Raw genomic sequence first — 27652 nt, forward strand, 5'->3', positions numbered from 1 at the left:
CAGCTGGTGCTGGCTGCCCTTGAGCTTTGCACCACTGTGCGCCCGCCATTTTGCCTCGCTAGAAGTCCTCAGGATTCACCCTTTCTGGGGTTCCGAACAGGCAGGCAAAATGAGGCGGGGGGAGGGTCTTATTGTTTGTTTACCTCCTTGCGTCTGGCCCCTGGCGGGTCATCCTTCTTTCCCAGTGGCACGTGTGCACATTTTAAATAACATTATTTTTTTCAACAACAACAAAAAGTGTTGTGAGCCCCCCGCTTTTGAAAACATATTTTTGCCAATTTTTCACTCCCCTTAGAGATGTCACCCGGGGCAGCCTGCACTCACCACACCCCCCTTCCTCCGCCACTGCAGGTGGTACAGAAGTGCGCTCTGCAGTGGTTTCATGGCCATTTTGCAACATTTGCTTTGCAACAGTCCCGTGATTTTGCCATGTGTGTGCAAAGGACACCCCCTGAGATAAAGGCATAGGGGGCAGAGGAAGCAGGGCCAGCCCTGTCATTAGGCAGAGTGAGGCAGCTGCCTCAGGCAGCAGATGATGGGAGTCTCAGGTTCAGTCCCCAGCATTTCCAAGAAGGGCTGGGAATGTCCCTTGCTTGAAAGCTTGACCAGCCCCTTCCGGTCAGTGTAGACAATACTGAAGCAGATGGTCTGACTTAGTAGGAAGCACCTTCCTATGTTCCAGTCCAGGGCACAACACAGCTATCCATGGCAGCAGCCCCTGCTGAAATGTGTCTTGCCTGCCTTTGAAGACTTGGGGGGGATAGTCACAGGTGCAAGAAGTGGAGGAGCTCACAGCCCCTTTGAGATTCTGTTCTCTTTCTCTTGCAGGAGAAATTGGGAAGCAGCTGATGCTGCAGCCATGGAGCCCAAGAGCATTTTTGACTATGAACCTGGGAAGTCATCCATCCTCGATTATCCCAGCTCGGTATGCAAGCCTCCCTGGATTTAGTTGTGCCTGGATTTAGTTGTGACTGAACTAGCAGTAGACCCAGATTGTGTCTGGACTGGATCACATATTGTCCGGCAGCTGTCTGAAGGACAAGACTGCATTGCTCTGCACATTTCCTGGCGTGTCAACCCCACTAAACTCCGTGAGGCACGTTGTTCACATGTAGTGTCACACTGCACAACTCTTTCTGCTCATATTTGAAAGCAAGGATGTGGAACAATGGTTGCAACATATGGAGAATAACTTAATGAAGCTGGAAATCCCAGCCATTCGCCCCCTCCTCCCCCTTCTCCACAGTCCTCATTCAGACCAAGGGGGGGGGGTGTCCTGCTTGAGGATTCCCTCCACTACAGCAGCCTCTTTACTGATGCTTTGATTTGCCCTTTGCAGCCTTCGAAGCCCCTCACAGCACAAGGCCGCCCCCCCTCCCCGCCCATTGAGGTGAGTATTCTGCAGTGCCGAGGGTGAGGCATGCGTAGCAAGACCTGGGATCCAGCCAAGCCTATGCTATGCACTTCCTTGGGGGCAGGGGGAAGCTAGCGTGGAGACTCATTGAGCCAGGAGGAGGGGATGGGGCTGTGCTTGAGATCCTCCCTGCTGGCTTCTCCCAAGGCGGCTGGGGAGCAGCTGTGTTTACTGGCTTCCATGGAGTAGGATTCTTTGTTATTTCCTCTCCCCCTTCCTCTGCCTTCAAGATGGTCCTCCGCACTGCAGATGCACTGCCAAGATCTGCATGCTGTGGATGGGGAAGAATGCTCTAGGTCATGATTCAGAGCAGGTCCCCAAATAGGTCTCACAGAACCAGGTGCACCTTTTGTGCTCTAGTCAGGGTCATGCACACACCACACTAAAATATTTAAAATCTGCATCCAGACCATTCAAATTCCACATAAAGAAATACTCATTTCTGCGACAGGTGTGAATTGTGCGAATGAAACAGGTGAGGATTATTTCAGTTTTACATAATGTATCCTGCATTATGCCAGTTCTGCATATTTTTTCCTGGTTTAGCGGCATGTGGGAGGGAGGCAGGAATCATAGAATAGAATCATAGAGTTGGAATAGACCACAAGGGCCATCGAGTCCAACCCCCTGCCAAGCAGGAAACACCATCAGAGGACTCCTGACATATGGTTGTCAAGCCTCTGCTTAAAGACCTCCAAAGAAGGAGACTCCACCACACTCCTTGGCAGCAAATTCCACTGTCGAACAGCTCTTACTGTCAGGAAAAGGAAGCTTTCAGGTAATGCAGCAGGGCAACCCACAAGTAGCCTCCAGCCTCTAGAACTTCCAAAGCTACACCTGGAGCCATAAGGGCTTGAAACTTTGTTTTGAATTTTAAAAATGATATTTCCAAGAAGCCAAATCTTGCATCCAGTATTACATTCTGCACTCTTGTTGAATCACGCGTATATGTGGTTCTAGTTATAGTACCTCATTACCTTTGCCATTATGACATTATAGTTCCCTTTCACTGCAATGTGTGTCCGCCCCTGCTGCTGCTGCTGCCAGAAATCAAGGCCATCCTCGCTTTGGGTGTAATATTTAAGCTACCCATCTCGTTGCCTTTGCAATCACCCTAAATTGCCACCCTATAACTCTTGTTCTGACTTGCCTGCAACGAAGTGGTTAATAGCTGCTTGAGGCCTGATTGGCGCCTCCACATTAAGAAGCGACTTCCAGAGGAGCAGCTGTGTTAGTCTTGCAGCAAAAACAACAGAGTTTTGTGGGACCTGTAAAGAGCAATAGGATTACTGTGGCATACCTTTTTAGGGACTGGAGTCCACTTCAGCAGGTGTGTGATGCAAGTTTCCACAACAGTGAAAAAACTTTCAGGCACATAAAATGCACAGCAGCAGCCCAGCCATATCAAATTCAAGTTAAAGCATACTAGCTTTCTATGTGCAGGATTCCTCCCCCACCTGCAGGCTAAATCAAGCCACGGATTTACCCTTTTGGTGAAAAACGAGAGCTCTTTGCCCATAGCTGTCTGTCCATCTCTGTGTGGTGTTCTTAAGACTACACAGAAGGTTGCTCCATTGAACTCAGTAGGACTTCTTCTATGCATGCAGTATCTGGTGGCTTAAGGAGCCACTTCAACATGGCAGTGTCTGCCTCCTGGAGCAACAGACGTCTCCCTGCTGCGAACCTTGTTTCCCAGGCATTTCTGTGCAAGTGGCCCCATCACTGCCTCCTCATGCTTCTCTCTTGACTCTCATGTAGCTCATTTGCTGTGGCCACTGCAGGCTTCTGCCTACAGCCCCCCCCCCACAGCCTATTTCTGCCCTCTTTCAGGAGTTACTGGAGAGGGAGCTGCAGCAGCTGAGTGAAGAGCTGGACAAGGACATCAGGGCCATTGAGCTTTCCCTCAAGGTAACTCTTGCCTCGCTGCCCTTGCTTTCTGTGGCTACTGCTTCTTCCCTCTGCAGGGATGGCATGGCTGCCTAAATGCCGCCTTAGAATGCTGGGCACTCTTCTTCACCATCCTTGTGCCATTTGGGTTTACTCAGGCAGGTAAGCCGAGGGCTGGAACCTTAAAATCTTAAGGATAAGACTAATCCCTAGTTCATTGGATAGAGGGGTGGTACTGGAACGATTAAGACTAATCACATTTCAGACTTAATTTAAACTAATGAAATGGTTCACTTCTCTTGCATTAGCAAATCAACATAATGTCTAAAATAATAAATGCTTTGCCAATCATTCCTGACTGTTTTCAATGTACAGTATCAATCTATTTTTGTTGCTATTCCCACCCAGTGTAGGAAAAGAAACAAGCTTGCAGTGTTAACCCACCTAATTCATGCTATGAAGAAGCCAGGGTTTGTGGCTTTTTGGGTTTATTGTGGAAAAGCTGAATGCTATTGCATGTGCCCCAACTGCTTCTGCTTCAACTTTCCCCTGGTGCAAGCAGAAGAAACACATCAGGAAGATTTGCGCTCCTGTTATGTCTAAACCAGGAATTGCAGTTTGTTGCTTCCTGATGTGCTACAGTAAGCAAGCAACAAACCATGGTTTAAGGTTGGCTTGACTCTGCAGGTAAGTTTCTGTAGAACTGTAGCCTTAAAAGCACTGTGCTCATTTAACCCACAGCGCCACCGCTCACAGTAAACCATGATAAACCAGAAACTCCCAGTTTATCCTTTAGCCTTTCCCATCAGTGTGATTGACTCTGCAGGTAAGTTTCTGTAGAATTGTAGCCTCAAAAGCGCTGTGCTCATTTGAAATTTTATTTACAGCACAACTCTGTGCATGTTCATGTGAAAGTCTGAGTGTGCGCAACAGAGTGTGCTTCCAGGACTGCAACTCCAGCCTTGCAGGTGTAATGGATCAGCCTTCCTCTGCTGGCTTCCTCTTCAGAGGTTATGTACTAGTACTGCAACTCCCATCAGCCCCAGTCAACAGGCTGACCTGACTGGGGTGATGGGAGTTGTAGTTTCGAGCAGGTTGCAATATGCCACTGAAAAGCATTTTATAGGACACCTCTCTGAGAAAGGGGAGCCGCTGGATGGCAGCCTGCCCTGCCCTGCGCTTCTGCTGACTCCCGGACCAGCTGGCAAAGAAGCGAATCCACAACAAAAGCAGCTTAAAGCATAATAGGAACAAGTCTGGGAGCGGGTGGCTTCGCTAGTCACCCTTGTCGTTTCGTAACCGCGAATTCTACCTGAGGAGAAGCGACTGGCGGGGGCTCCCCGGTCCTGGCGGCGGACCTGCTGGCCTTTAGGACCCGCCCGGCTCCCGCCCGCCCGCCGCCCGCCCCGCCCGCGGCCAGCAAGTTGGCGGCGGAGTCTCTTCCGCGCGGGACGCGGCCAGGGCCGCCTCTCCCCGCCCGCCCGCCCGCTCGCCCGCCCGCTGCTCAGCGCCGCGCTCTCTCCCGTCTCTCCGCAGGGCTCCTCCCGGGCCGCGTCGTCCGGCTGCGCCGCCGCCGCTGCTGCTCCGGCCTCGGCTGCTGCCCGCCGGTGAGTAGGGGCGCGGGAGGGGGGGCGGGGGCGCCTCGCGAGGAGTGGCGTCACCCCAGAAGCATCTGGGCCGGATCCGCGGGGGGGGGGGGAGAGGAGCATTTGGGCATTAAGGCCGGGGGGGGGCAGCTCCCTCCCTCCCTCTCTCTCTCGCCGAAGCTCTTTGGAGCGCGTGTACTCCTCCAGGTCTCCAAAAGGCTTTCCAGCGCAGGACCCACTCTGAACCCGAACCTGCACCGGGGACCGAGTTCTTAAACTGCTCCTGCCGGGACTGGAGCGTGAGGCTCTTGGTCTCCGGGTGGTGGGCAAGAGATTCCTGCATTGCAGGGGGTTGGACTAGATGACCTTCGTGGTTCCTTCCCACGCTAAAATTCTCCAATTCTGTGACTCACCTTGGATCAGGGCTGCCCCCCATCCCGGGGTCCCAGCCTACCCACCGAAGACCCCTGGCGTAGTATTAGGGCGGGCAGCACAGCTTTGTGGCGTGAACTTTCAGTAGGGACCTTGCAGTCTTTGCCCAATGAAGCCCCTGTGATTAGGAGCAGAGTACAAACAGCAGTTCATTGGGTGACAGCCCTGAAGTGTTTGGCGCTCTCAGACTGGGCTTGCCATACCTGCTCTTCAGGCAGTCTTGCTTCCCTTCCTTTGAAATGTGGCAAGCAGCCCCTCCAGCTCCTTCCCTTGATTGGAGCTCTGGATTCCTGCCCCTGGTGGCTACCAGCCAGGTAGAAGACGCTGCCCCACCTGAGCATCCCAGAGGCAACCGGCTCAGTGTTAGTAAAAGCAAAGCAGCATTTAGTGGAAATGACCGCTCTTTATTTTATCTGATCCAACAAGACTTTTGTCTGAATCTATTCCTGTTGCGCATATCCTGCCCCACAAGGAAAACAAGAAAGATAAGCGTGGGGTCATTTGCAAAGAGGAACCGTTCCCTGGAGCAGAAGAAGGTGCTTTATAGCAAGTAATGTTGCTTACTGACAGCCGCTCTCTGGCATTTCCGGCAGGGAATCCCAGCCCTGTCTGCACCTGGGACCTTCTGCATGCCAAGCAGGTGCTCTGATCGCTGTGCTACAGCTCTCCTTCAAGCGGCAGGCCTGTCTGGGATTGTGGGCGGACTGTGCACTGAACATGCCAGTTTCTAATTTGTGGAGTTTGTCTTACGCAGCTGAATGTATCCTGTTCCATCCTCCATAATGGTAGGGCTGGCCCTGGGAGCTCCCACCACCCACATTACGGAGTAGCCAGCACTGCCGTTACTCTTAAAATTCAAGGTTCAGTACCCCAACGCATGTGCAAGAGATTTAATGATCACCATGAGGGAAACTTCTAGCTTCTGCCAAGTGGTCCTGTGACCCGTCTGCCCCATTGCACAGTCATCTGATGAGTTTGGATGAGAAGATGCTTCAGATTTGCTGAGAGTGACCCAATATATTTCTGGTCAGAAACCCAGATGACACTTAATAAGGGGCATGATTCGCCAGCTCTCCTGCAAACGTTGCATTGAAATTAATGAGGGCACTTTCTGATGGGATGTTGCTCTTCTCTCTGCCTTTCTCAATGGCATTTATCACCCTAAAACCTTATTGGGAAAACAGACAAAAGAATTTATTCCCAGCTCCAATCCACTTTGCCTTGCAGGCCCTACCATACTCTAGAACAGGCTTCCTCAACCTCGGCCCTCCAGAAGTTTTGAGACTACACTTCCCATCATCCCTGACCACTGGTCCTGCTAGCTAGGGATCATGGGAGTTGTAGGCCAAAAACATCTGGAGGGCTGAGGAAGCCTGTTCTAGGGACTATTGTTGTTTGTTGGTGTTATTTTCTTGTTCTTCCAATGCTTCTGCTAGACTTGCATTTAAAGGATGTTTTGTATAGGATTGGTAACCTTGCTGCAGAGATAACTGATGCTGTTGAATTACAGTTTCCCTCATCCCTGGATTATTGGCCCTGCTGGCTGGGACTGAGAGCAGGAGGGCACCGTGTTGTCTACCCCTGCCTTGTTGTGTTGTTTCCTTTTTAAAAAAACAAAAATATAATATGTAATGTGGTCAGAGCACATCACATACACTATCTCAGTCATTATTATGACGACCCCATAAATAGATCAGTGTTACCCTCTACTACAGAGATGGAGGTTAAGGAAATTGTTTGCCTTGTTCACAAATTCATGGCTGAGAGAGTTCAAATGTTTAATAGCTTACTCTGTTAACCACTCTGCTTTTGTTGTTCAGCAATGGCAATTTCATGGCTTTAGGCATTTCAATATATGCAGAAAAGCAAGAAAACAAACACTCCAAGTCCCTCTAGAAATGGGTGTACCTGCATTCCTGATCATGTGCGCTGGGGGGGGGGGTGTGTGTCGTGAGTCTCTTTGGGTCTCTTGTACCCAAAGCAGATGGTGAGATGGATCTCCTGCTTATTTATTTAACAGCAGCCCCAGGAGGAGGAGGGAATGGCTTCAAATCAAAGCCATGGTGCTGAGGGAATCAATGGGGAAGGGACCCTTTCTCTTCTTCCTTCCCCCCAACAGAAATCCCCACTGAGCCAAAAGTGCTGTTTGCCCAACAGAGAGTCTGCATAGTTACCCTCTGGGCAGCTTCCAAGGCAGTAGTTCAGTGTGGGTGAATTGGCACAGGGAAAGGAGTGGCTCCACCTGCGGCTGCCTTTAGATAAAGACACAGCCTGCTCTCAGGTCTCCCACCCCACATCTCCAGTGGGGCCCTCAGCCTAGTTCCTCGCATTTCCCCCTCCCACCACCCCCTGCTCACTTTGCCTGCAAAGGGGTTCTGCCCCTTTAAATACTAAAAACCGCTAAAGTTAAACTTCAGCAAAATAGCTGCTGCCTGCCAGTTTCTTGTTGCCGCCTCAGTGCTTCCTGTTGAGCTTGGCCTCTGCTTGCCAAGACAGCTCCAGGGGCCCTGGGCTGGGAGAAGGATTACAGGCAGCCCCACCAGCCCCACCGGGAAATGGGGAGGGACAGGGCTGGAAAGGACCTGGAGCTCCAGGCCTCTTGCTGCCTCTGACCTGCTTCTAAACGGACTTCACACAGTGCAGAGGTAGACCAGGGATCCCCTCCCACAAGAGCAGCCATGGCCACCCACCGGGATGGCTTCAACAGAGGATGGGGCTGTCAGTGGCTTGTAGCCACAGGGACAGTGTTCTGAATGCCCCTTGCTAGGAATCACAGGTGGGGCGAGGGCTGCTACCCTGGGGTCCGGCTTGCAAGTTTCCCATAGATCACACAGTGCTGGACTTGGGTGTTTATTTTGATCCAGCAGGGCTCCTTTTAGGTCCTTAATTGCTGGTTCTTTGGTTGCCATCTTGTTTTTCTTCAGTTCTTACAGGGCAATCTTTGCCAACCTGGTACCCTCCAGATGTTTTAGGCCAGGCATAGGCAAACTCAGCCCTCCAGATGTTTTGGGACTACAACTCCCATGATCCCTAGCTAGCAGGACCAGTGATCAGGGATGATGGGAATTGTAGTCTCAAAACATCTGGAGGGCCGAGGTTGAGGAAGCCTGGGTTGGCCAAAGCTGATATAGGACATGTTTCTCCTGTTTGAAAGAGCTGTGATGAAATCACAGGCGTGGGGCGATTCTGGCCAGATTCTGTGTGTGGAATATGCAGAGAGAGAGCAGGGCATCAGTGAGCCAGTTTGTATCTCGGTGTTGGGGGTGTAGGAAATGAGGCTGATTTGGACCGTTGTGCTTTATGTGGCAAGGCAGGGCTTCTGTAAAAAAATAGTTTTGTGAATTCATTCAGAATATTAGATCTATAGTAATTGATCCCCCCCCCCCATTTGCTGTCTTCCCCAATTAAAATCTCCCCTCTCCCTTCCAGCTGTTCTGTGCCCCACAAGATAGCTATAAGTTTTCCTCTATGGAAAATAAGCAACTTGCAAGCTCATTTAAAGTACTGGAGAAAATATTAGAGATCCGGCTACGTCTTAAATGTGAAGTGTTCATTAGCTGTGCAAACTAGCATTTCATCCCGATATCGTTAATCTTCTAAGGCGGGTATCTCATGCTGCTGCACCTTTCTCTTCTGGCCCTGAGCGATGGGTGGAGAGGCCCAGTTGACATTTGAGCTTGAAATAGAGAATAGCAACATATGCTTACACACCACACTTTTTATTGTGAGCTGTTGATATTCCAAGGAGATAAGTTACAATATATTTTAAATCATTTCTGGCCAATTTGAAAATTAGTGTAGAGTTTGAGCTGGTGTTTGAACTCAAGTTTGTTGAATCACGAATTTGCATGCCAAATTAATATTAATTTGCTCTGATTCAAAGATTATTGGCTGCAGCAGAGTATAGGGGAGAAATCCCCATACTCTCATCTGCCCAACAGATGGCTGATTGGGTTGAGAGATCACAGAAGGTGGATCAAGTTTGCAAGGTTGCTTGAGTTCAAAATGTGAGAGAAATGCTGTGCTAAGCATGAGAACAGAATGATTTGTCCAAGAGCCTCAGCTGAAGATCTCCCGGGTCCATTTCCAACATCCCCATTTGCTCAGCCATGCGCTCTCTCTCACTGTACCTCCATTTTTTCCAACCCAGCAGCCCTCTGCCTGACCGCAGCGCCTATCCTTCCACAGGACAAAGCCTCTCTGTGGCTCAGGGCCACTTACCAGCCAGCCCTAGAATGGAGAAAGGAAGCCCAGGCGTTGCCAGGAATAACTGGAGCAGCTCTCCACCCAGGAATGGTATGGCTCCGAATTTGCATGTGCTCCTTATGGGAACTAGCGAAACTTCAAAGAGACTTACGGAAGTTCTTCTGATGGTGGAGATGTTCTTGTTCGCTTGGAAAACGCAGGTGTACCTTCCTAAGGGATGCTCTGGCTCCTAAAGCAGGATGCTTATTGTCCAGATCAGAGCAGCCGTTGTCATCGTAAGTGGGGGAATCTGTGAGAGCTAAAGCCCCTCTCTGAGTATGGAATTGTGGGCATTGGGTGCACTCTGTATGTTTTGCACACAACAAGCGCTGTGCAGGTGCGCCCTTATTGCTGTGCCATTGATGGAGGAACTGAGGTGGTTCAAGCGTTGTGGCAGGGGGAACATATACTCCATGTCAGAATGTAAGTAGGAACTGCATCCTTGAAAGCTTCCCATATTCAACAACTCCCTGCAGCTGGAAAGGTAGCATATCAAGGAGAAGGCTCATCTAGAACCCTCCTTTCAGATATGCTGGATTTCTACATGTAGGGAAATTTGGTTTTTAAAAAACCTTAGACACCCACATCTTACTATCTTCATTATGAAGTGGTTGGTCCTAAGAGAACTATCTGAGCCGCATGCCCTCTCACAAATGTTTGAATCTGCTCAGAGATGTATATGTGGGAAGTGATCTACCTAAATATGTAACAGAACTAAGAGTAATACCAATTCCTCCTTTTTTCCACCATGATGCCCAACCCACCCACTCACCAAGGCCTGGCTTGCTAATAAGATGCACCCAAGTCTACAAACATTTGGTTTGAAATCCTTAGTTTGTGTTGGAAATGTATCTTAGTTATGGCTGATGGCCAGCTGTTCTACTGCCCAGGGCCAGATTCATACTGAGAGGAATGTGAAGCTTTAGCTTGCCCAGTAGCCTTTCTCTTTAACCCTGAGTGTATGCAGACTAGATTTGGTGATTCAGTCGTGAAGGCAAAACACTCTGCACATGCCTAGAGGTACTCATCTCTAGCTATCCCACAGCTGCTTGCCATGTTCTGAGGCCTAACCTTGAATTTTGACTTCCAGAAGTGTGCTATGGTTCAAGTTAAGTTCCGCCTTTTCTTCTGACTTTGACCACCACAGTCCTCTGAATATATGTGGGCATCCCTTTGTGGGGAACACTGTTATCCAGCTGTTGTCTCATTCTTTTCACACAGATCCTCTGAGACTTGTTGGGATAAGCCCCTTTCTTGATTCTTCAGAAATTGTCCTGGATAGTCCCCCAAAGAGAGATGAGAAGAAGGTGAGATGTGGCTTCCACCCGAGAGGAGATGGATGATGGGTTTTGTTTACACAACTGGACTGGGTTTATCATTGGACATCTTTGCACTAGACATAAATTCATTTAGCACATATTCCATCTCCTAGGAAGCCCTGCGGGGTGTAGTTCTGTGAGAGCCTCTCAGACGCTGTAGCTGATAATCTTCTCCATGCTACAATCAATTCCCAAGATTTCTTGCTGGAAACTTTGACCATTGGAACTGTTATAATACAGTGGTACCTCGGGTTACATACGCTTCAGGTTACAGACTCCGCTAACCCAGAAATAGTACCTCGGGTTAAGAACTCTGCTTCAGGATGAGAACAGAAATCGCGTGGCCCCATTAGCTAAAGTGGTGCTTCAGGTTAAGAACAGTTTCAGGTTAACAACGGACCTCCGGAATGAATTAAGTACTTTACCTGAGGTACCACTGTACTATTAGGAAATTGTAATGTATATATAGCTACTTTTATGGTCCAATTTTCCCTCAAACCAGGCTAAATTTCTTAAACATAATGAGCTGTGCCCAGTGTTCTCTGTACAACAGCTGCACTAGCACAACAAAGTTATCAGCAACCTCCTTATTCTGTTGGTGCAAAATATTTTGCCAGGGGAACAAGCATACCTCTAAGTGACTTGTAATGTAGTGCCAAAGTGGATACAACCACTTAAAATATTCTTAAATATCTTAAAATGTTAGCTTCTATGTCATCTTAGTGTAAATTGTTAAACATCGTCATCATTATTATTATTACATTTTATATCCTGCCCTTCATCCACAGATCTCTGGGCAGTTCACAATATAAAAATACAGAATAGAAGGACAAAATAAATAGTTAATATAAAAACAAAACAGAACTTTGTTTTCCTTGTAGCATATTCTGCTGCTCTGAGCAACGGGCCATATTCGTACAAATGGTTGGTTTGGGCCAGCAAATTATTAATCTGCTGCAACTTCTGTTCTTCTCCCACTAAGAGCAAAATTGAATTGATGAGGGACGAATGCTGCAGGCTTTACTTTAAAAAGGCTTATGCACCGCAGTGTTGTGGGGCTTTTTGGCAATTGCCAGTTTAGGACTAGTCCAGCTGTCCACCCTTTCTATAAGTGAGGCACAATGGAAGAGAATCCGGGAATCTTTTGCAGGAATTTGGTCAGGACAAATCCTCTCTAGCTGGGAATGTTTGCATGCTCTTAAAGAGAAATGAAGGGTGTAGAAGTGCATGAATTAAACCCCTACAAAGAGTGCCTAAATGTGTTTTTTTCTCATCCATGTGAGCCTCGTTTCGTTTTTACTCCAAGGGTTGCCTGTGGCTTAGTGAGTCTTGTTCACTTCTGGCACTTGTGATTCAGGCCAGAGATTTTCAATGCCATTATTCACTTGGTTTTGTGTTGTGCTGGCAAGATGCCCAGGTTCCCTTTTAAAACCTGATGGCTTTGAATTGCATCTTTTAACTCCATGTCTCCTTTTAAATAGTTTTCTCCTCTTTCCAGATGAAAGCTGCTCGGCTCAAATTTGACTTCCAGGCAGAGTCGCCAAAGTGAGTCGCAATACTGGTAACCTTTTGGCATTCACACAATGCTTGGGTCACTTGGCATCCTCATTACGATTTTTAGTCATCTTTGTTAATTAATGCAGCACCATTTGCATCAGAGTTGGGGAACCTGTGGCCCTTCTGATGTTCTTGACCATTTGCTGTGCTGGCTGGGTTGATGGTCCAAAAACCTATGGGAAGCCACCAGTTCCCCAGCCTTGCTCTGCTAGCAAAGAAAGTCAGGGCTCTGCCCTGGGAAACCTGACACCAAAAGACAACAGAAGAGAGGCAAAAGGAAGGGCGGAAAGGCTGAGGCAAACAATGAACATGATCAGGTGCAGTTTCATGTTCTTAGGCTTTTGTTTCTTACACTCCCTAAGGCTTAATTTCAGGTGGGAATAAATTTAAGTCAAAGGGTTTATGAGAAAAGTGGGATCTGAGGACAGATTTGAAGTGGGAGAGAGAAGTGGTGTTGTGAGCTGCAAAGGGCGGGTGTGCTGTTTCACGAGTTCACCTCCTGATCCGTATCCTCTCTCTGTAAAGAGTTGGTGTCAGCAACTCGAAGAGGAGGCAATTTGTCCAATTGAAATGAGCAGCTTTAAGGAGAGAATATTCCTAATGGAGGTCCATGATGCATCTCTGACAGTGGGACTTTGCCATTTGATTTTTCAGGGAACTGACTTTGCAGAAGGGTGACATTGTCTACATTCACAAGGAAGTGGATAGAAACTGGCTGGAAGGAGAACACCATGGCAGGGTGGGCATTTTCCCTACCAACTATGTGGAGGTAAGTATACCTTGCTATTCCAGGAGAAGGCTTCATTTGATAAACTGAATACATTTTTGTTCAGTATGTAGAAGAGAAGGGAGATAGCAGATTTTTTTTTAGCAATCTGGACCTCCATCTGCTTTTAGATTCAGGCAAGATTAGTGGTAGTGGGAGAGGGTCTCATTTTCGGCAAAAATATCCTCTATTTTTGTTTCGGTCCCATTATTTTGCTAATAATAATAATAATATAATATAATACCCCAGGTAGCTAAACTCAAGGGTTGATCAAGTCTAGGATCACTAACAAGAGTTCCAGTGTTCTGGGTATTAACATCGCACTATCAGTGCATAAGGTGGTTTATAGAGTAACACAACCAAATGCCAGGTCCCTGCCCCAAGCAGCTTACAGCCTAAATTCAAGCAGCTCTGGCAGGGGGAGGAGGGCAACAAAGGGAGGGAGATTCAATGTTAACAAGGGACAAAGTGAACCACTGCTGCTCTGAATACTGCTCATCCCTCTCGTCTGTGTTGTCTGGCAGTGACTCCAGTGTGGCCGTGGGAGTCTTTCCCGGCTGGATCTGGAGATACTTGGAGGATTGAACCTTTTGGGTGCAATGCATGGGCTCTGGCATGCAGCAGCCGTCTCTTGAGTTGGGCAATGAGGACTAAGGGGTTAAGCCAAGAGCTTCGAAATAGTGGAGGGTTTGCGCTAAGCTTAGAAGGAAGGAAGAGAGGTGGCCCCCTGTAGCATCCTGCAAGAAGTGGATATATAAAAAGAAAAATAACAGGCAGAGTGTTTCAAAGCAAAGGAACAATGTTTTCATACAGGACACAGATAATCTGTAGAATTCAACTGCCATGTGTACCTTTTTGAAGGCCACTATTAATATAAACTAACAAACATTCGGGGGGGGGGGAGGACAGCGAGTACTAGAGTGGGGCACAGAGTATTCCCACCCCCTAGTGGGGTGGGGTGAAGCTTGGGCCCCACACAGTGTTGGGGAAGAGAGAGTCTTTGTTTCCACAGTAATTGTATCTTCAGATGCACCACTTAATTTTCCTTTAGGTGGTAGCCATTCACTCCTATGGAGAAAGCATCTGAGCAGTCATGTGCTTCAACCTGCTTCTGGGGCTCCTAGAATTTGGGAAGGAGGACCTGGTTTTGCTCCTTACACAGCACACTTGCCAGTATTAGCCTTTTCTGTTTTGACTCACTAAATGTAAGCCATTGAGGGGGTCTGTGATCTATTCCTTGTTCTGATGTTAAGTCCAGTGATGGAAGACTTGGAATTCACTTATTTGCATGTGTTTGGGAAGCCAAAGTCATCCCACACATCTGTTATGGCACACAAATATGGGGATCTCTTCAAAAAATGAATCTGGAAAAACCCTAGAATAAATATCTTGTGCCATTTCTGAGCTCCCCCAAGGCAACTGAGTCTTTCATTCTCGGTTTGTTCAGTGGAGGCCAGCGTGCATCTCCTTGCCCTTATACATTGACTAAAAATTTAAAAAGGGGATTTGGCCCATTTTAGTACTTTCTACTTTCAATGAGATGTTGAGTCTTAGCCATTCCATTGGAATCAGGAAATGCTACTAGTTATTGATAAGTATGGCCTTTCTTTGGACAGTCTGAGTTCATTAGACTTTGAGATAGCATCTCACCACATGAAATCTCATATTTTAAAGCATGATTTTTGTGCTGATTGCACTTCTGCCTGTCTGTCCAAATGTGCCCCTTCAGATTCCTTGCCCCTACTTTGCAACCTGCATTGCAGATATCCTATTTATAGCCCTGGGGCTCCAGTCTGTGCCGTAGCTGAAGAACGCTATAGCCCCGTCCCCTAGGAGGAGGTCGTGTGCCTGAGGATTTGCACTCACTACTCGCTGGTTTGCCCAACCCACGAGGACTTAGGAGCAGCCTTGTTCAAAGATGTAAATCTCCCAGTGGGGTATTCGGTTAACTTTGATTAAGAAACAGATCTCCCTACACCTTTGAGAAAGGGGCCTGTTGTGCCTTTAGGGCAGCAGGTTTAAGGAGAAATGTTTGTGAGGAGGATAAGTTAGATTCTTCAGGGGAGCAAACTCTTACCTGGCAGAATGTCTGGCTTTAATAATTACTTTAATTGTGTAATGTACTTTATTCTGTTTTATGTATTTTATATTTTGTAATGACTTTGGCTTGACTGACTGACTGAATAAATGAATGAATGAAATGTTGGCACGGGATTCATGCAGAGGTCGTGGAATTCCAGGCACGCCAAGGAGTGGGCCAGTGGAGGGAGAGGCAAGGCACTCCATCCCTCTTCTGCACCCAGCACAGGCAGATGGAGGGGAGAGAGGCCCCCCTTCTTCAAACAGCAGCGGTGGGGAAGCTTTTTTAGGCCAAGAGTAACATTTCTTTCTGGGCTACAACAAGGGAGTGGTGGGCAGGACCAAAAGCAGAACAAGGACAGAGTGATAGACGTTAACTCTCCCCTTGTGCATTAGGTTAGTTCCTACACGTAGTCACACACACACACACACACAGTCCTCTTTCGAGGCAAGCAAAATGCATTATCAGAGCTCAGGAACACATTCTAGGCAGATAAAGACATTCAAGAAAGGGTACAAAGCAAGCCAGTGAGGGGTGTGGCCTGAGGCGAGTCCCAAAGGCCAGAGAGAAAAAGAGAGAGAGAGACCTGGACAGCCACACTTGACCCCTGGACTTAAGGCAAACAGCACAACATGCAGCAAATTGCTGGAGACGGAGGAAAGGACCACTCTGTCCCTTCTCTGCAGCCCCTAGGAGACTGGTAACATCTTACAGACTAGTAACTTGTGTGGGCTTATTTGCAGAGCAGGACTGAATCCAGAACCACTTGTGCCAGGCCACTGCTTGTCTTCCCAATAGGTCCTGCCTCCAACAGAAATCCCCAAGCCGATCAAATCCCCCACCATCCAAGTCCTGGAGTATGGAGAAGCCGTAGCTCAGTACAGCTTCAAGGGTGACCTGGCAGTGGAGCTGTCATTTCGGAAGGTACAAAACGAAGCAAAAGAACGGGGGTTGGGTGAGGGTGGGAGTGGGAAGCCCAAAGATGGGCAGAGAGAGGAATTCCAGCTCAGGATGGGGCCGGGGCAAAGGGCGCCAGAGCCTGCTGCCCCCACTGCCTCGTGGGCTCCAGGCCAGCTCATTCCTCTCTAACAGATGTTCAGTTGTCTGTTTCTGCTTCTCATAAAACTGAGCTCCAAGACAGTCAGTGACATTTTAGTGCCTCGGGCAGAAGATCCAAACGGCGTCTCCCATGGTGATGAAAAATGTAATAAAAATGCAATAAATTGACAATTTCAGTGCCCCTTTTCATGGTAAACCCCCAAATCTGTTTTCACAGACAGGCCACCTCCATCTTGTCTAACAGCAGAGCCGGCCCTGAGTGGGCTATTAATATTCTGCTTGCTGTTGCTGACTCACTCCCACCAAACCCCGTCCGCATCCCCAGAAAACTTCTGGGAGTTCTGCACGAAAGATAAATTAGACAAAGAACATTTTGTATAGCTTGCTTGAACGTGAATTAAAAAAAGGTAAAGGTACCCCTGCCCGTACGGTCCAGTTGTGTCCGACTCTAGGGTTGCGCGCTCATCTCGCTCAAGAGGCCGGGAGCCGGCGCCGTCCGAAGACACTTCCGGGTCACGTGGCCAGCGTGACGAAGCAGCAGCTGGCGAGCCAGCACCAGAGCCGCACACGGAAACGCCGTTTACCTTCCCGCTATAAAGCGGTACCTATTTATCTACTTGCACTTAGGGGTGCTTTCGAACTGCTAGGTGGGCAGGAGCTGGGACCGAACGACAGGAGCTCACCCCACCGCGGGGATTCGAACCGCTGACCTTACGATCAGCAGGTCCTAGGCACTGAGGTTTTACCCACAGCGCCACCCGCGTCCATGAATTAGATTTTACATAATTTACAGACTTTGTTCTGAACTTTTTTTTTTTTTTTTTTTTGGAGTTGGTGCTTAATTTGGTGGTATTTTACAAAGTGTAACAGGATAATAGCAAGAAAAAAGATATGGGAAAGTGGAGTTTTTATGGGACAAAGACTCTTGACTAGAAGCAAAGTAAGATGGAGGGACAGGTCACTCTGCAGAACTGAGATGTGCAGTTCCTAAATACAGGATTTTTTATGGATGCTGCCTGAACATGTGTCACACTCAATAAGAACTAGAAACTTGTTGTTTTTACAAAAAGAAACTCGTCTATTTTGTAGAGAAGCCAAAATTTTGCATTGATTGGCAATTAAGGTTTCACAAGGAGAAACCTTGTAAAAATACGGACTTCCAAATATGATTCCCCCTCCCCCAATGTTAGGCCTAGTTTTTCGTCTGCTGGTTCAGCCAATGATAAAGTCAGTTTTGTTGTTGCTGGACTGAGCTATGAAATTGAGCTAGGTCCTCTGACAACCTACTGGGTGCTAGAGGAAATTTGGCAGCTTCCTCCCGACAGACCACCAGCACTGCCCAGTTTGGACTTAGCATTGCTCTGAAGTTTCCATTCTCAGCATACCTTTATCTGTTAAGCAGTACATTCCCAGCAGGATCGTGGGTGACCTTTATTTTCTAGGAAAAGCTGGGAGCCCTGAAGACCTGGAATTACCTGTGTGACATGATCAGATCTCTTTGATGCACCAGGAAGTTCCTTTGGGGGCAGACGCTTCTGCGGTGCATAAACCTACATGAAAGTTTGGTGCAGATTGCAATGTGTAAAATCACTGGTGAGGGGTTTGACTGTTGTGTTTTGCTGCTTAAACACGCTGTGTACACTTGCAGGGAAGACCAACCAATTGTGATTTCCTAGCAAGCATGCACAGGAAAACAACAGCATAGGTGCATATGCTCATTGTGTGATATTCTACGTGTGGGTTTCACAACTTCTTAACCACGCCATGTAGCCTGTCCAGAGTGTGCCTCCCACCCCGTAATGTCACCAGCTGCAAGAAAGAGTCCTTGGTTTAAGAGGCCATGTGGTGTGTTGGTCAGAGTGTCAGACTAGGACTGGAGAGAGCAGCTTTCACATCCCCTCTCAGCCTTGAAGCTTTCTGGGCCAGGCACTCTCTCTTAGCCTTGGCAATAAAATGGGGGTGTGCATGCTCCACGGAGAACAGGTGGGAGATAGATAGATAGATAGATAGATAGATAGATAGATAGATAGATAGACAGACAGATAGATTAGATATGGGTTGTTGTTGTTTTAATGAGCAGTGTCCTTAGTGTTTCAGGAGACAGCTGTCGCCTGTATGACGATCATAGGAAGACATCATATGGGGGTGATGTTGCTAAACCTTTCAAGGCACCAAACAGGACAGAGGAGTGGAGCAGAACAGCAAATGCTTGGGCTGGAAGAGCTTGTGGGTCTGTCAGGCTCCAGCTTTAAATTAGCCTCTTGCAAAAGTGCAGGAAACGACCACCTGTCAGAAATTCTTCAGCTGGAATTCCTGCATTGCAGGGGGTTGGACTAGATGACCCTTGAGGTCCCTTCCAGCACTACATTTCTGTGAAATCTCTTAACCAGGCCAATTAGTCAGCCTCAGGAGCTTCCTTGTGCTGATCTTTCCTTCTCCTCCTTTCCAGGGCGAGCGCATCTGCCTGCTTCGCAGGGTGGACGGAAACTGGTATGAGGGCCGCATCTCTGGCACCAACCGCCAGGGCATTTTCCCAGCCAACTATGTGCAGGTGGTGAAGGAGCCAAGAGTGAAGAACTCGGAGGAGTTTCCTTCCTCTCCAGGCCTGCGGGCCCCTTCTGGCTCCCCGTCCCAGCCACACTCCCCTGGCCTGAGCAGCAGGGGGCAGCTCAACACCTCTCCGTTGGGCCTGCGGGGCTCCCTGGCCACAGATGTGCTGCATTCCTCCTCCTCGAGCCACTCAGGATTCACTTTCCCTGCATCCCCGAAGTTTGAGCACCCAGAGGCTGCGCCCCGCAGGCCCCAGAGCACAGCCAGAGCCGCCTCCTTCAGTCCCCACAGCCAGAGCCCTGTCAAAACATCCAACGGCAGCCCATCGCCAGCCTCATCCTTCCAGATTCAGGAGCCTGAGCAGCCTGCTGCCCCCACCTTGGCTCCACAACCACAAGGCGTCTTCCCACCGCAGGTGAGGCCCTGGCTGCTCCCCTCAATTCTCCTTTCCTTTCCCCCCACCTGCAGTGGTAGGTACCCACCATATCCTTGCTTTGCAAGCAGTTTGAAGACCCCAGACCAGCTTTGCAATGGGCCTCCTATGTCAGTGGACACTCAGTCATGAGTGAACGTGGCCTTGACAGTGGTAGGCAGCCATTTAAATTCCCCCCGCCCAGTGTAGCACCAATCCAGGCATTGTGGGAAACTAAAATGGCGGCCAGAGACCCAGGACAGGCATGTATGCTGGTAAGCCCTGCCAAGGTGCTGGGGCTTCAGCTCCCAAGGCCTGAGAAGTGATGTCAGAGAGGGCAAATGCACTTCTGTTTTAGAGGAAGCAGAAACAACATCTGTCCTCAAAAAGCTGATCTTTAAGGGCAAAGATTCCACTTTCTGTGTTAAAATGAATAATGTAAGCTAGAGAGATGGTAATATTCTGTCTCCATTCCTCAGACCCTCATGGCTGTTGGCCTTCACTCAGCCACCAGCACTTTGAAGTTCCATGTCTGCCCCATGTCTTGGGGCTCAGTCTACCAGCTACAAATCCACTGAACAGTAACATAATCTAGCCCAGGTGTTTCTCAGCTTCTCTGTAGTGCTTCTGCAGCAGACCAAAGGCATTATGGTTCCTAAGTTTGCTTAAGGTCTCCAGGTGCAGTCCCTTCCTCCCTGTCTCCATGCCTAAGAGGCAACGTGTCCCCATTTTACGGCACTTCCTGCCCAAGGGCTCAGGACATGGTGCCATTGCTCCCCCCCCCCCCAGCTCTGGCTCAGGTGGCTCCCTGTGTCCTCCCCACGGCTTCCCCTTTCCCCCTTCCTTTCTCCACAGGCAGCTGCTCCTGGAGCTTCCCAGCCACGCAGCCCTGAACACGTCTCTTCATGTGCGCCCCCCTCCAGTGCACAGTGGACCCTGTAAGTGAGGCTGGTGACGAGGGGCTGGGAAGTGCAAAGCGGGGGTGGGGTGGGGAGTTTTGCTCCTCCGCCTGGCAGCTGGCCAGGCCCCTCCCTCCCTGTGCAGTGACCCATGGGGAGGGCTGGCTGCAGACGGCCCCCTGGGGTGCCAGCCAGGGACAGTGTCTGGACTGTGGCTTGGAACAAGGCCCTTTTTCAGAGGGGCTTGCACAGTGCCTGAGGAAGGGAAGCCTCTGGCTGCTGCTCTACCTGTGCCTTGGCTGGCCTTTCCAAGCGTTGCAAACTCCTGCTGGAGAAGACAGAGACGACTCAGCTTCTCCTAGGGCAGCACTCTTCCCCCCCCCCCGCCCCGTCAGGAGGGAAGGCGATGGGGCGGAGGGCAGCCCAGAGTGTTTGCCTCGGCACATTCCTTTTCCATGTGCAAAGCACAGTTCACTGGCTCTGATCCACACAGCCTGCAGAGTGGAAATGGGAAACAAAAATGTCCTCTCCTTATTCTTTGATTTGCTTTTTGAAGTGTTTACTGTTTGAGGCACATTTCTTTTTTTTAAAAAACCCCCACATCTTTTATTTATTTGTATTTAATTTATGATTATGCTTGCAGCCCACCTCCCTCCCCCCCCCAAGCCCAAGGTGGCATGCCTTGTTTTCCCTCCCCCTTCCTCCATATTTTATCCTCACAACAACCCTGTGACGTCAGGTAGGTAGGCTGAGAGTTGGATTTGAACCCTGGTTTCCCAGCTCCAAGCCCAACATTACACCAGGCTGTGCTTTCACTTAAAGAAATCAGGAAGGAAGTGGGCTCACGAAGAGGCTTCTGTTTTTCAGATACCAGGCTCTCTATCAGTACAGACCCCAGAATGAGGATGAGCTGGAACTTCATGAAGGGGACCAAGTGGATGTCATGCAGCAATGTGATGATGGCTGGTTTGTGGGTGTGTCTTGGCGCTATAATTTGTGGGACGGGGGAGGACTGTACCATCCTAGCACTGGAAAGTGGGTTGGGGTGTATGCTGCTTTTCTGGGGCCTTTGTTATGGCCTTGAAGGTCTCCTTTCCCTCCCACCCTGGCCACCAATAGCCTTAGGAACAGGCTATCGTGACACCGGCTGCTTTTGCATGCCAGGCTTCGTGTGAACGTGCTGGCTGCCAAGGAGCTCCTCCGTGGGCTTTTGAGGTCAGCCCATCACAGCATGGAAGCCAAGGTTTGGCTTATAAGGCATGTCATCCAAATCTGGCATCTTTGCTCAGTTCTCTCCTTCTTAACCACAATCTGTAGCCAAGGTTTATCCTATGGTTACAGGTCATGGTTAAGAGGGAGAGATTTTAACTGTGATCCCAAGTTTGGACAATATGCTAAGCTTAACCTTTGCTTCCCTCCCATCGTGTGCCCAGGGAAGAGCAAAGTGGGTGCCAGCGCTCTCTGGGAGCCAGCACATTTGTCAGGTCATGGTAATCCATACTTTGTCTTGCCATGATGCGCAAGCCATGCCAGAGTATCAGTATCAGACAGACCTCAGTTTCAAGTATCAAACTTGGCATTTGGCTTGCAGGAATGCGATACCTGTTGAGTATGACGCTCTACCCTTGCATCTCTATGATGCAAACCTTTTACCTGGCATTGGTCACTGCCCACATGCCCATGTTTTAATTGAAGCCTAGAAACGGCAAAAAGTACATTGGAACTAAGGTCCCTTCATTTCCCCCTGTGTTCACCCACTGAATAGTCCAGCATGGCGTGGGTGATGTAGAATCATTACCCTCCAGATCATGCTCTTGAGTAGCTGCAATAGAGCCAAAGGTTCCGGAGAGGCCCCCAAAAGAGGATGGAAGGACATAACTGTGGCCAAGAAAGCTGGTGCTTCAGAGTGAAGAGTTAATTAGTGCAGTGAATTAGTGCTTCCTTAGAGGCCAATATTTATTTCAAAAGGTTTTTTCAGGACACTCCTGGGAAAAGTTTCCACTGCAGGGTGGGCAACCTTGAGCCTCTTTTTCCTTCATCAGGGATCCTTGTTTTGCTTTTGTTTGTACCTTAGGTGTCTCTAGAAGAACACATAAATTTGGCACTTTCCCTGGGAATTATGTTGCCCCTGTGTGACTGCTCCTCGACCAACCCCTTGTGTGCCAAGTGGAAACTGAATCTGCTGCTCTTGTATCCGGTTTCCTTGGAAAGATGCCCCACAATCTGTAGACAAGGAGCAAGAAGAGGTGGTCGTGTGAGAGCCAGCCTGGAGCCCAAGCTGTGTTCAAGGAAGGTCTTGCTGCTTGTACCCTGGAGTTCTCTGTTCCCTGACCACCGCCTTCCACTTCTGTGTCTTGGCTTCCTTGTACAGGGTGATCACACTCTTATTTCCCCCACCCTCCAGTATTTGTGAAGCATCATTATTTCAAGCCTTTCTGTGACTCAGGCTAAGCAGACAGTGCAGATAACCTCCTGGGCTCTTTGCTTGCTGTGGTCCAACTGAGTTTGTGGGCAAATCTGGGAGTGTGAGCCCTTCTGCCAGCTCTCATAGCAGCAGCGCAAGGTGGAGATGGGATTGGGACCCTGTGATTGCCCTGCATCAAATCTCCAGAAAGATCCTGCTTCCTTGCAATGGAGCACAAACACTGCTGTGGTGTTCTGCAGACTCTGTAACCAATGTCCCACTACAACTGAAGAGCTGACGGCGCTCTCTGAGCACCCACAACCTTCTCTGTGTTCCATGGGAATCCGTGGACCCTGCCTAGAGGAGGCTGCTCCACCAAGTGTACGCAAGGCCGCTTGGCTACCAGTAGTAACATTTTTGTACCCTGCCCAACTTCCCTCAAAGGCTTTGGCTGCTGGAGGTCCATCTAAATGGTCTCTCCATCTAAAGGATTCATTTAGAACTTCCAATCATTCCTCTTCATGTTTGACCCTGTGAGTGGATGCACTATCTTGCTTGTGTGAAACTAAAAGATGTGATCACTTGGAGAGTTAGCAGGTTCCTAGGGCTACTCTGCAGCCAGAGCACACTTTGAGCATTCCTTTAGCATAAACTCTCTGTCTTTACTTGCAGTTCATCTTCACCTTCCTCCTTGCCTAATTTTAAGCACCTGCTACAAAGAGTTTAATATTGATACAATTGTTGGGGGTCGAAGGAAGGAAGTGAAGGGGAGAATTCAGTCCTGCTACGGTTACTGACATCTGTGCTCATTGACCCCAACTAAGAAGCAGTGGTGGTTCCTGCTTTTGCTTAAGTGTCCATTGTCCACAGCTCCTCTCTGAAGATCCATCTCATTCCTGCCCCCAGCAGCAAAAGCCAGACGCCGTTGGAGACCCGCAGGACTCCTATCCTGGCATTAGAAATCTGGGCCTGTTTGTATGTTGCCTGTATCCTGCCTTTAATCTCCTTGAACTTTCCATTCTGGCGGTCTCCTTTCACCTCCAAAGTCAAGGGTCAAGACTGGAGGGAGATTTCTAGGTCTAAAGATATTCTCTAGTGGCCAGAGTAGCCGCAGCTTGAGCTGTTCTCAAACTTCTAGGGGTATGCAGCTGCTGAGGCAGAAAAAAAGAGAGGGAAGAGACAGTGGGGGATTGTATTGGGCCAAGAACACTGAGACATCTATGTCTCCTGCAGCCTCTTGCACAGTGCTAACAAAATTGCCCTCCACACTGCAGCAGAACAGCTGTGCAAATGGGGTGTTGAGAGAGTCCCACCCGTGGAGAGAAGATGTGCAGGTTGAGACCAGCCCTGGTGGAGTGGAGTCTCTGCTCTAGGTAAACAACAGGGGCTGCCTTTTGTTTTTAAGAAACATGGCAGCAGCACCTTGCAGGTTCAGACTCAGCATCTTGGCTCAGTGGTTTCCAGACTCTTTACCTTCAAGGAAGCCTTTCCTGCCGTCCCCCACCTGTGCATATGCCACAGAACCAGCACATAGCAAAGGACTGTGGTGCATGCCCAAGTTCACTGAGGCACTATCATGAGGCAGTGAGGCAACTGCCTCAGGTGGCAGAGGCTGGAGGGGCTCAGCAATGCCCTTCATGGGATCGGAGCTGTGTGTGCCATAAGCCTGCCCTAAAGTAGCTTGCTTTCATCAGGTGAGCACTCTGCAGGATGTGATCCTCTTGCCAGTCTCAGGTAGATTAGACACCATACCTTTAAAACACCCCCCCCCAAAAAAAATCATGGGAATCATAGTTTACCCCTCAAAAGCTACAATTCCCATCACCTTTAACAAGCTGGTTTCCAGGATTCTTTTTTTTTGGGGGGGGGGGAGGCAGAATCATAGAATTGTAGAGTTGGAAGAGACCCTGTGCTTCAAATGTGCCTTAATGTATGGAGGGTGTACAGCCTCAAAATGCGATTCAGGGGCCTCACTGAAACACGGTCCTGGTCCATTCAGCTTCTGTATGTGGAACGGAGGGGGGCACCAGTGTCTTGTTTGTCTCCAGCAGCAAAGTGTTGGGGGCAGCCCTGCTGTCAACCCATCACTCCCTTGAAGCAGCACTTTTGCAAGGGGAGTTTGGTAGAGATGGCAAACTCTCTTGTGGGAGAGCTCTTCTCTCTCACCACTTGGGAGGAACCCCAACCACCACTATTTGAAACAACTTCATCTAGCGTTTTGGATAAGACTGGGTCTCCTGACCTGACACATGATTTGGAGATGCGTTGTGCCTGCGCTGCACAGCACCACTGAACTTGGTCAGCTTGGAGGAGGCGAGTGGCTGTCTGGTTCGCTCTGGGACAAGAGAGTCCTTGATATTATTGCCTCTGCAGCTTGTCCTGCCAATAAAATGTCGCTGATATAAAGTCAAGTGTGGCTCTTGCCGTGTTGTTTCTAAAGCGTCCACAGATTGAAGATCCCACAAAGGCAGAGAGCAAGAGAGCACTATCTTAAATGGCTAATTTTGGGAGCCCTGACGGGTGGGAGGTAGACAAATTGACTCTAGAAGCCCTGTCCCTTGGGTTTACTATACCTGTGTGGTATAGTGCAGCTCTTATTTACTTCATGGAGTTTGGCCTGGAGAACTTCTGGCTTGTGTACTTTTCTAGAAAGGCAGTGTAAAGTCTTCAGTTGTCCCCCTGCCATGTGTTAATGTTGGAAACATTGCCATTTGGATTTTCTGCCTGAGGTACCAGTGTGAAGAGTCCTCTGGTGCAGAGGCATGATGGCTGAGCATCTCACAGCAGGGACAACGCCCAGCCTCTGCCCTTGGATCTTGGAAATCCTGAGTGCCTCAGGGAAGACTGCATCCCCTAATTCTGCCATGCGAGATACAGCAACATCACAGTTTAAAATGGAAGGTTAGAGAGATCCCCATACATTTGTTTATATACAGAGCTATTTAATTTCATTTGCGAATCAAATACTGATTGTGTGAGAAAGAACAAAACAGAGATTTGCAAGGAGTTGAGGGGGCAGTGCCTTATTCTGGGGGCACTCAAGGGTACACATTTTTTTTCTAGAAGAAAAGCAATTTGAGGGGGTATTGGGAGCAGTAAATATTGTAGAAACAGCAAGGAAGAAAATTCAGGATGGATGGTGGGGGGGAAGAAGCCCTTTCTAGGGCTTCTCTCTTCTCTGACAGTTTCCCCCCTTCCTTTTGAATGGCTCTTTTCCTCTCTCTTAAAGGCCAGGGAGCTGGCATTTGTCCACAGACAACTTTTGGGGTCATGTGGCCAGCATGACTAAACCGGTTCTGGTGCAACAGGACACCGTGACAGAAGCCAGAGCGCATGGAAATGCCATTCACTTTCCTGCCACAATGGTACCTATTGATCTACTCTCGCTGGTATGCTTTCAAACTGCTAGGTTGGCAGGAGCTGGGACAGAGCAACAGGAGCTCACCCCGTCGCGGGGATTCGAATCCCTAACCTTTTGATCAGCAAGCCCAAGAGGCTCAGTGGTTTAGACCACAGCGCTACCCGCGTCCCTTTACCTTTACCTCTTCCTTTAACAATAGCTGGATGTGTAGAAACTGAGTAGCTGAAGATTTTCACATCACTTTTATTTTGTTAGCTTGATATGTCCACATGGCACATAGCAAGCTACTGTTGCAGGCACATGAGCAGGTCAGTAAAAGCAAAAAATGGCAATTTAAGCCTCTGAGATGCAAATACTTCCTCTCTATATAAAAGTGTTGAGAGAGAGAGAATGCAATTGGGTTGTTGCCAACAAAGTTCTACTTAGAGTAAGCCCACTGAGATTAATGAACCTAAATTATCACACCCACTGACTTTGATGGGTCTACCCTGAGTAGGACTACCATTGGATACAACCCATTGATCTTCTGTCTCTGTCCCGAGATGTCCCTGCCCACAGCAGAATGACATGCTTGTTTTTCAGTAGTCAAGTGTACGCAGAGATTAGCATGGAGGTAGGCTGAGCAACATACCTGAGCTTGGCTGGGTCTTTCTTTGTCAGCTGCCTCCCAGCCTTAGTCACTTTAGGGTTTTACAGAGTTTATTGACTGACCTCAAGAGACAGAGGGAATTAGGCTTCAGGGCAAAACAAAAGACCCCTCTCTGGCTCCAGACACAAACCTATTTTGCAGACATGCCTTCAGTTTTTTTATATTGCCTGTGCAGAAGGGCTGTGATCGTCTAGGGTGCCGTTTGGGAAGGGCAATCTTCTCCCTGCCCCTCACAAATATTTCACTCCCTTGTCTCTCAAGACAGACGGATGCTAACAGGAACACACAATGAAGCTCCCAGGAACCCGCCTCATACATATTAAGGCCATTGGCTGACAGCTTCCAAGGGTTTCAGGCTGTGCTTTCTTACAGCCCTACCTGAAGATGACGAGGATTAAAGTCATCCTTAATATGGAATTTATTGCCATTCGAGTTAAGGAATCCACCAACAATCTACTATTTTAGCTACATGCTTAGGACTTTTATCCACCTAAGACTTTGTTGCCTTATACTTTAAATTATTATTGATCATCTATTGGTATTGTATTTTATCTATATTGCTCATGGTGAACAAATACATATATACTTATTTTGTGGGATTGGGGGTTGTACACTACTCTGATACTTTATATGAGAGGTTTATAAATCTTTAAAAATAATAAATTATTATTATTAAACACATTTATAGACCATTTCACATCATTAAGCCACCAAAGCAGGTGCACACAATAAAAGCGGAATAAAACACAGAATACAAGTTCTGCAAACATTGAAATCAATTCAACAAACTCTAAAACAGCAAAACTAATAATCAAATTCCAAAAACAGCAAAACCATTTCATCAGATATAAAATTGATATTCCGTAAATAAACAAACAAACCTAGGATCTGCACTGCAGCATGTGCTGCCCCACTGAGGTGTGCCCTTCCCTTAAATACTGGAAATAAAAGCATATTTTCTTTTGTACCATTATTGTTTGGCTAAAATGCAACACATTTCTTTTTAACAGTTTTTAGTAAATAAGTCTTCGC

General features: G+C 48.4%; 1 protein-coding gene across 4 annotated transcripts in view; it reads left to right on the top strand.

Moving 5' to 3' along the window:
• SORBS3 (sorbin and SH3 domain containing 3) overlaps positions 1-25021 on the top strand; it is an 80287-nt gene extending 55266 nt beyond the window's left edge. For 3 of the 4 annotated variants that reach the window (XM_077919394.1, XM_077919392.1, XM_077919395.1), the window contains 13 exons: positions 829-925; positions 1340-1390; positions 3245-3322; positions 4838-4908; positions 9470-9615; positions 10786-10871; positions 12382-12428; positions 13095-13209; positions 16085-16210; positions 18795-19310; positions 20163-20245; positions 21074-21180; positions 22281-25021. In XM_077919394.1, the coding sequence (XP_077775520.1) occupies positions 829-925; positions 1340-1390; positions 3245-3322; positions 4838-4908; positions 9470-9615; positions 10786-10871; positions 12382-12428; positions 13095-13209; positions 16085-16210; positions 18795-19310; positions 20163-20245; positions 21074-21180; positions 22281-22342 (1585 nt within the window). In that variant the 3' untranslated portion in view covers positions 22343-25021. The remainder of the gene's footprint in view (positions 1-828; positions 926-1339; positions 1391-3244; positions 3323-4837; positions 4909-9469; positions 9616-10785; positions 10872-12381; positions 12429-13094; positions 13210-16084; positions 16211-18794; positions 19311-20162; positions 20246-21073; positions 21181-22280) is intronic. The other variant, XM_077919393.1, reaches the window with a different exon arrangement.
• Positions 25022-27652: the final 2631 nt, after the last annotated feature.

The sequence above is a fragment of the Podarcis muralis genome, chromosome 15 (genome assembly GCF_964188315.1).
Source record: "Podarcis muralis chromosome 15, rPodMur119.hap1.1, whole genome shotgun sequence".
NCBI lineage: Eukaryota > Metazoa > Chordata > Lepidosauria > Squamata > Lacertidae > Podarcis > Podarcis muralis.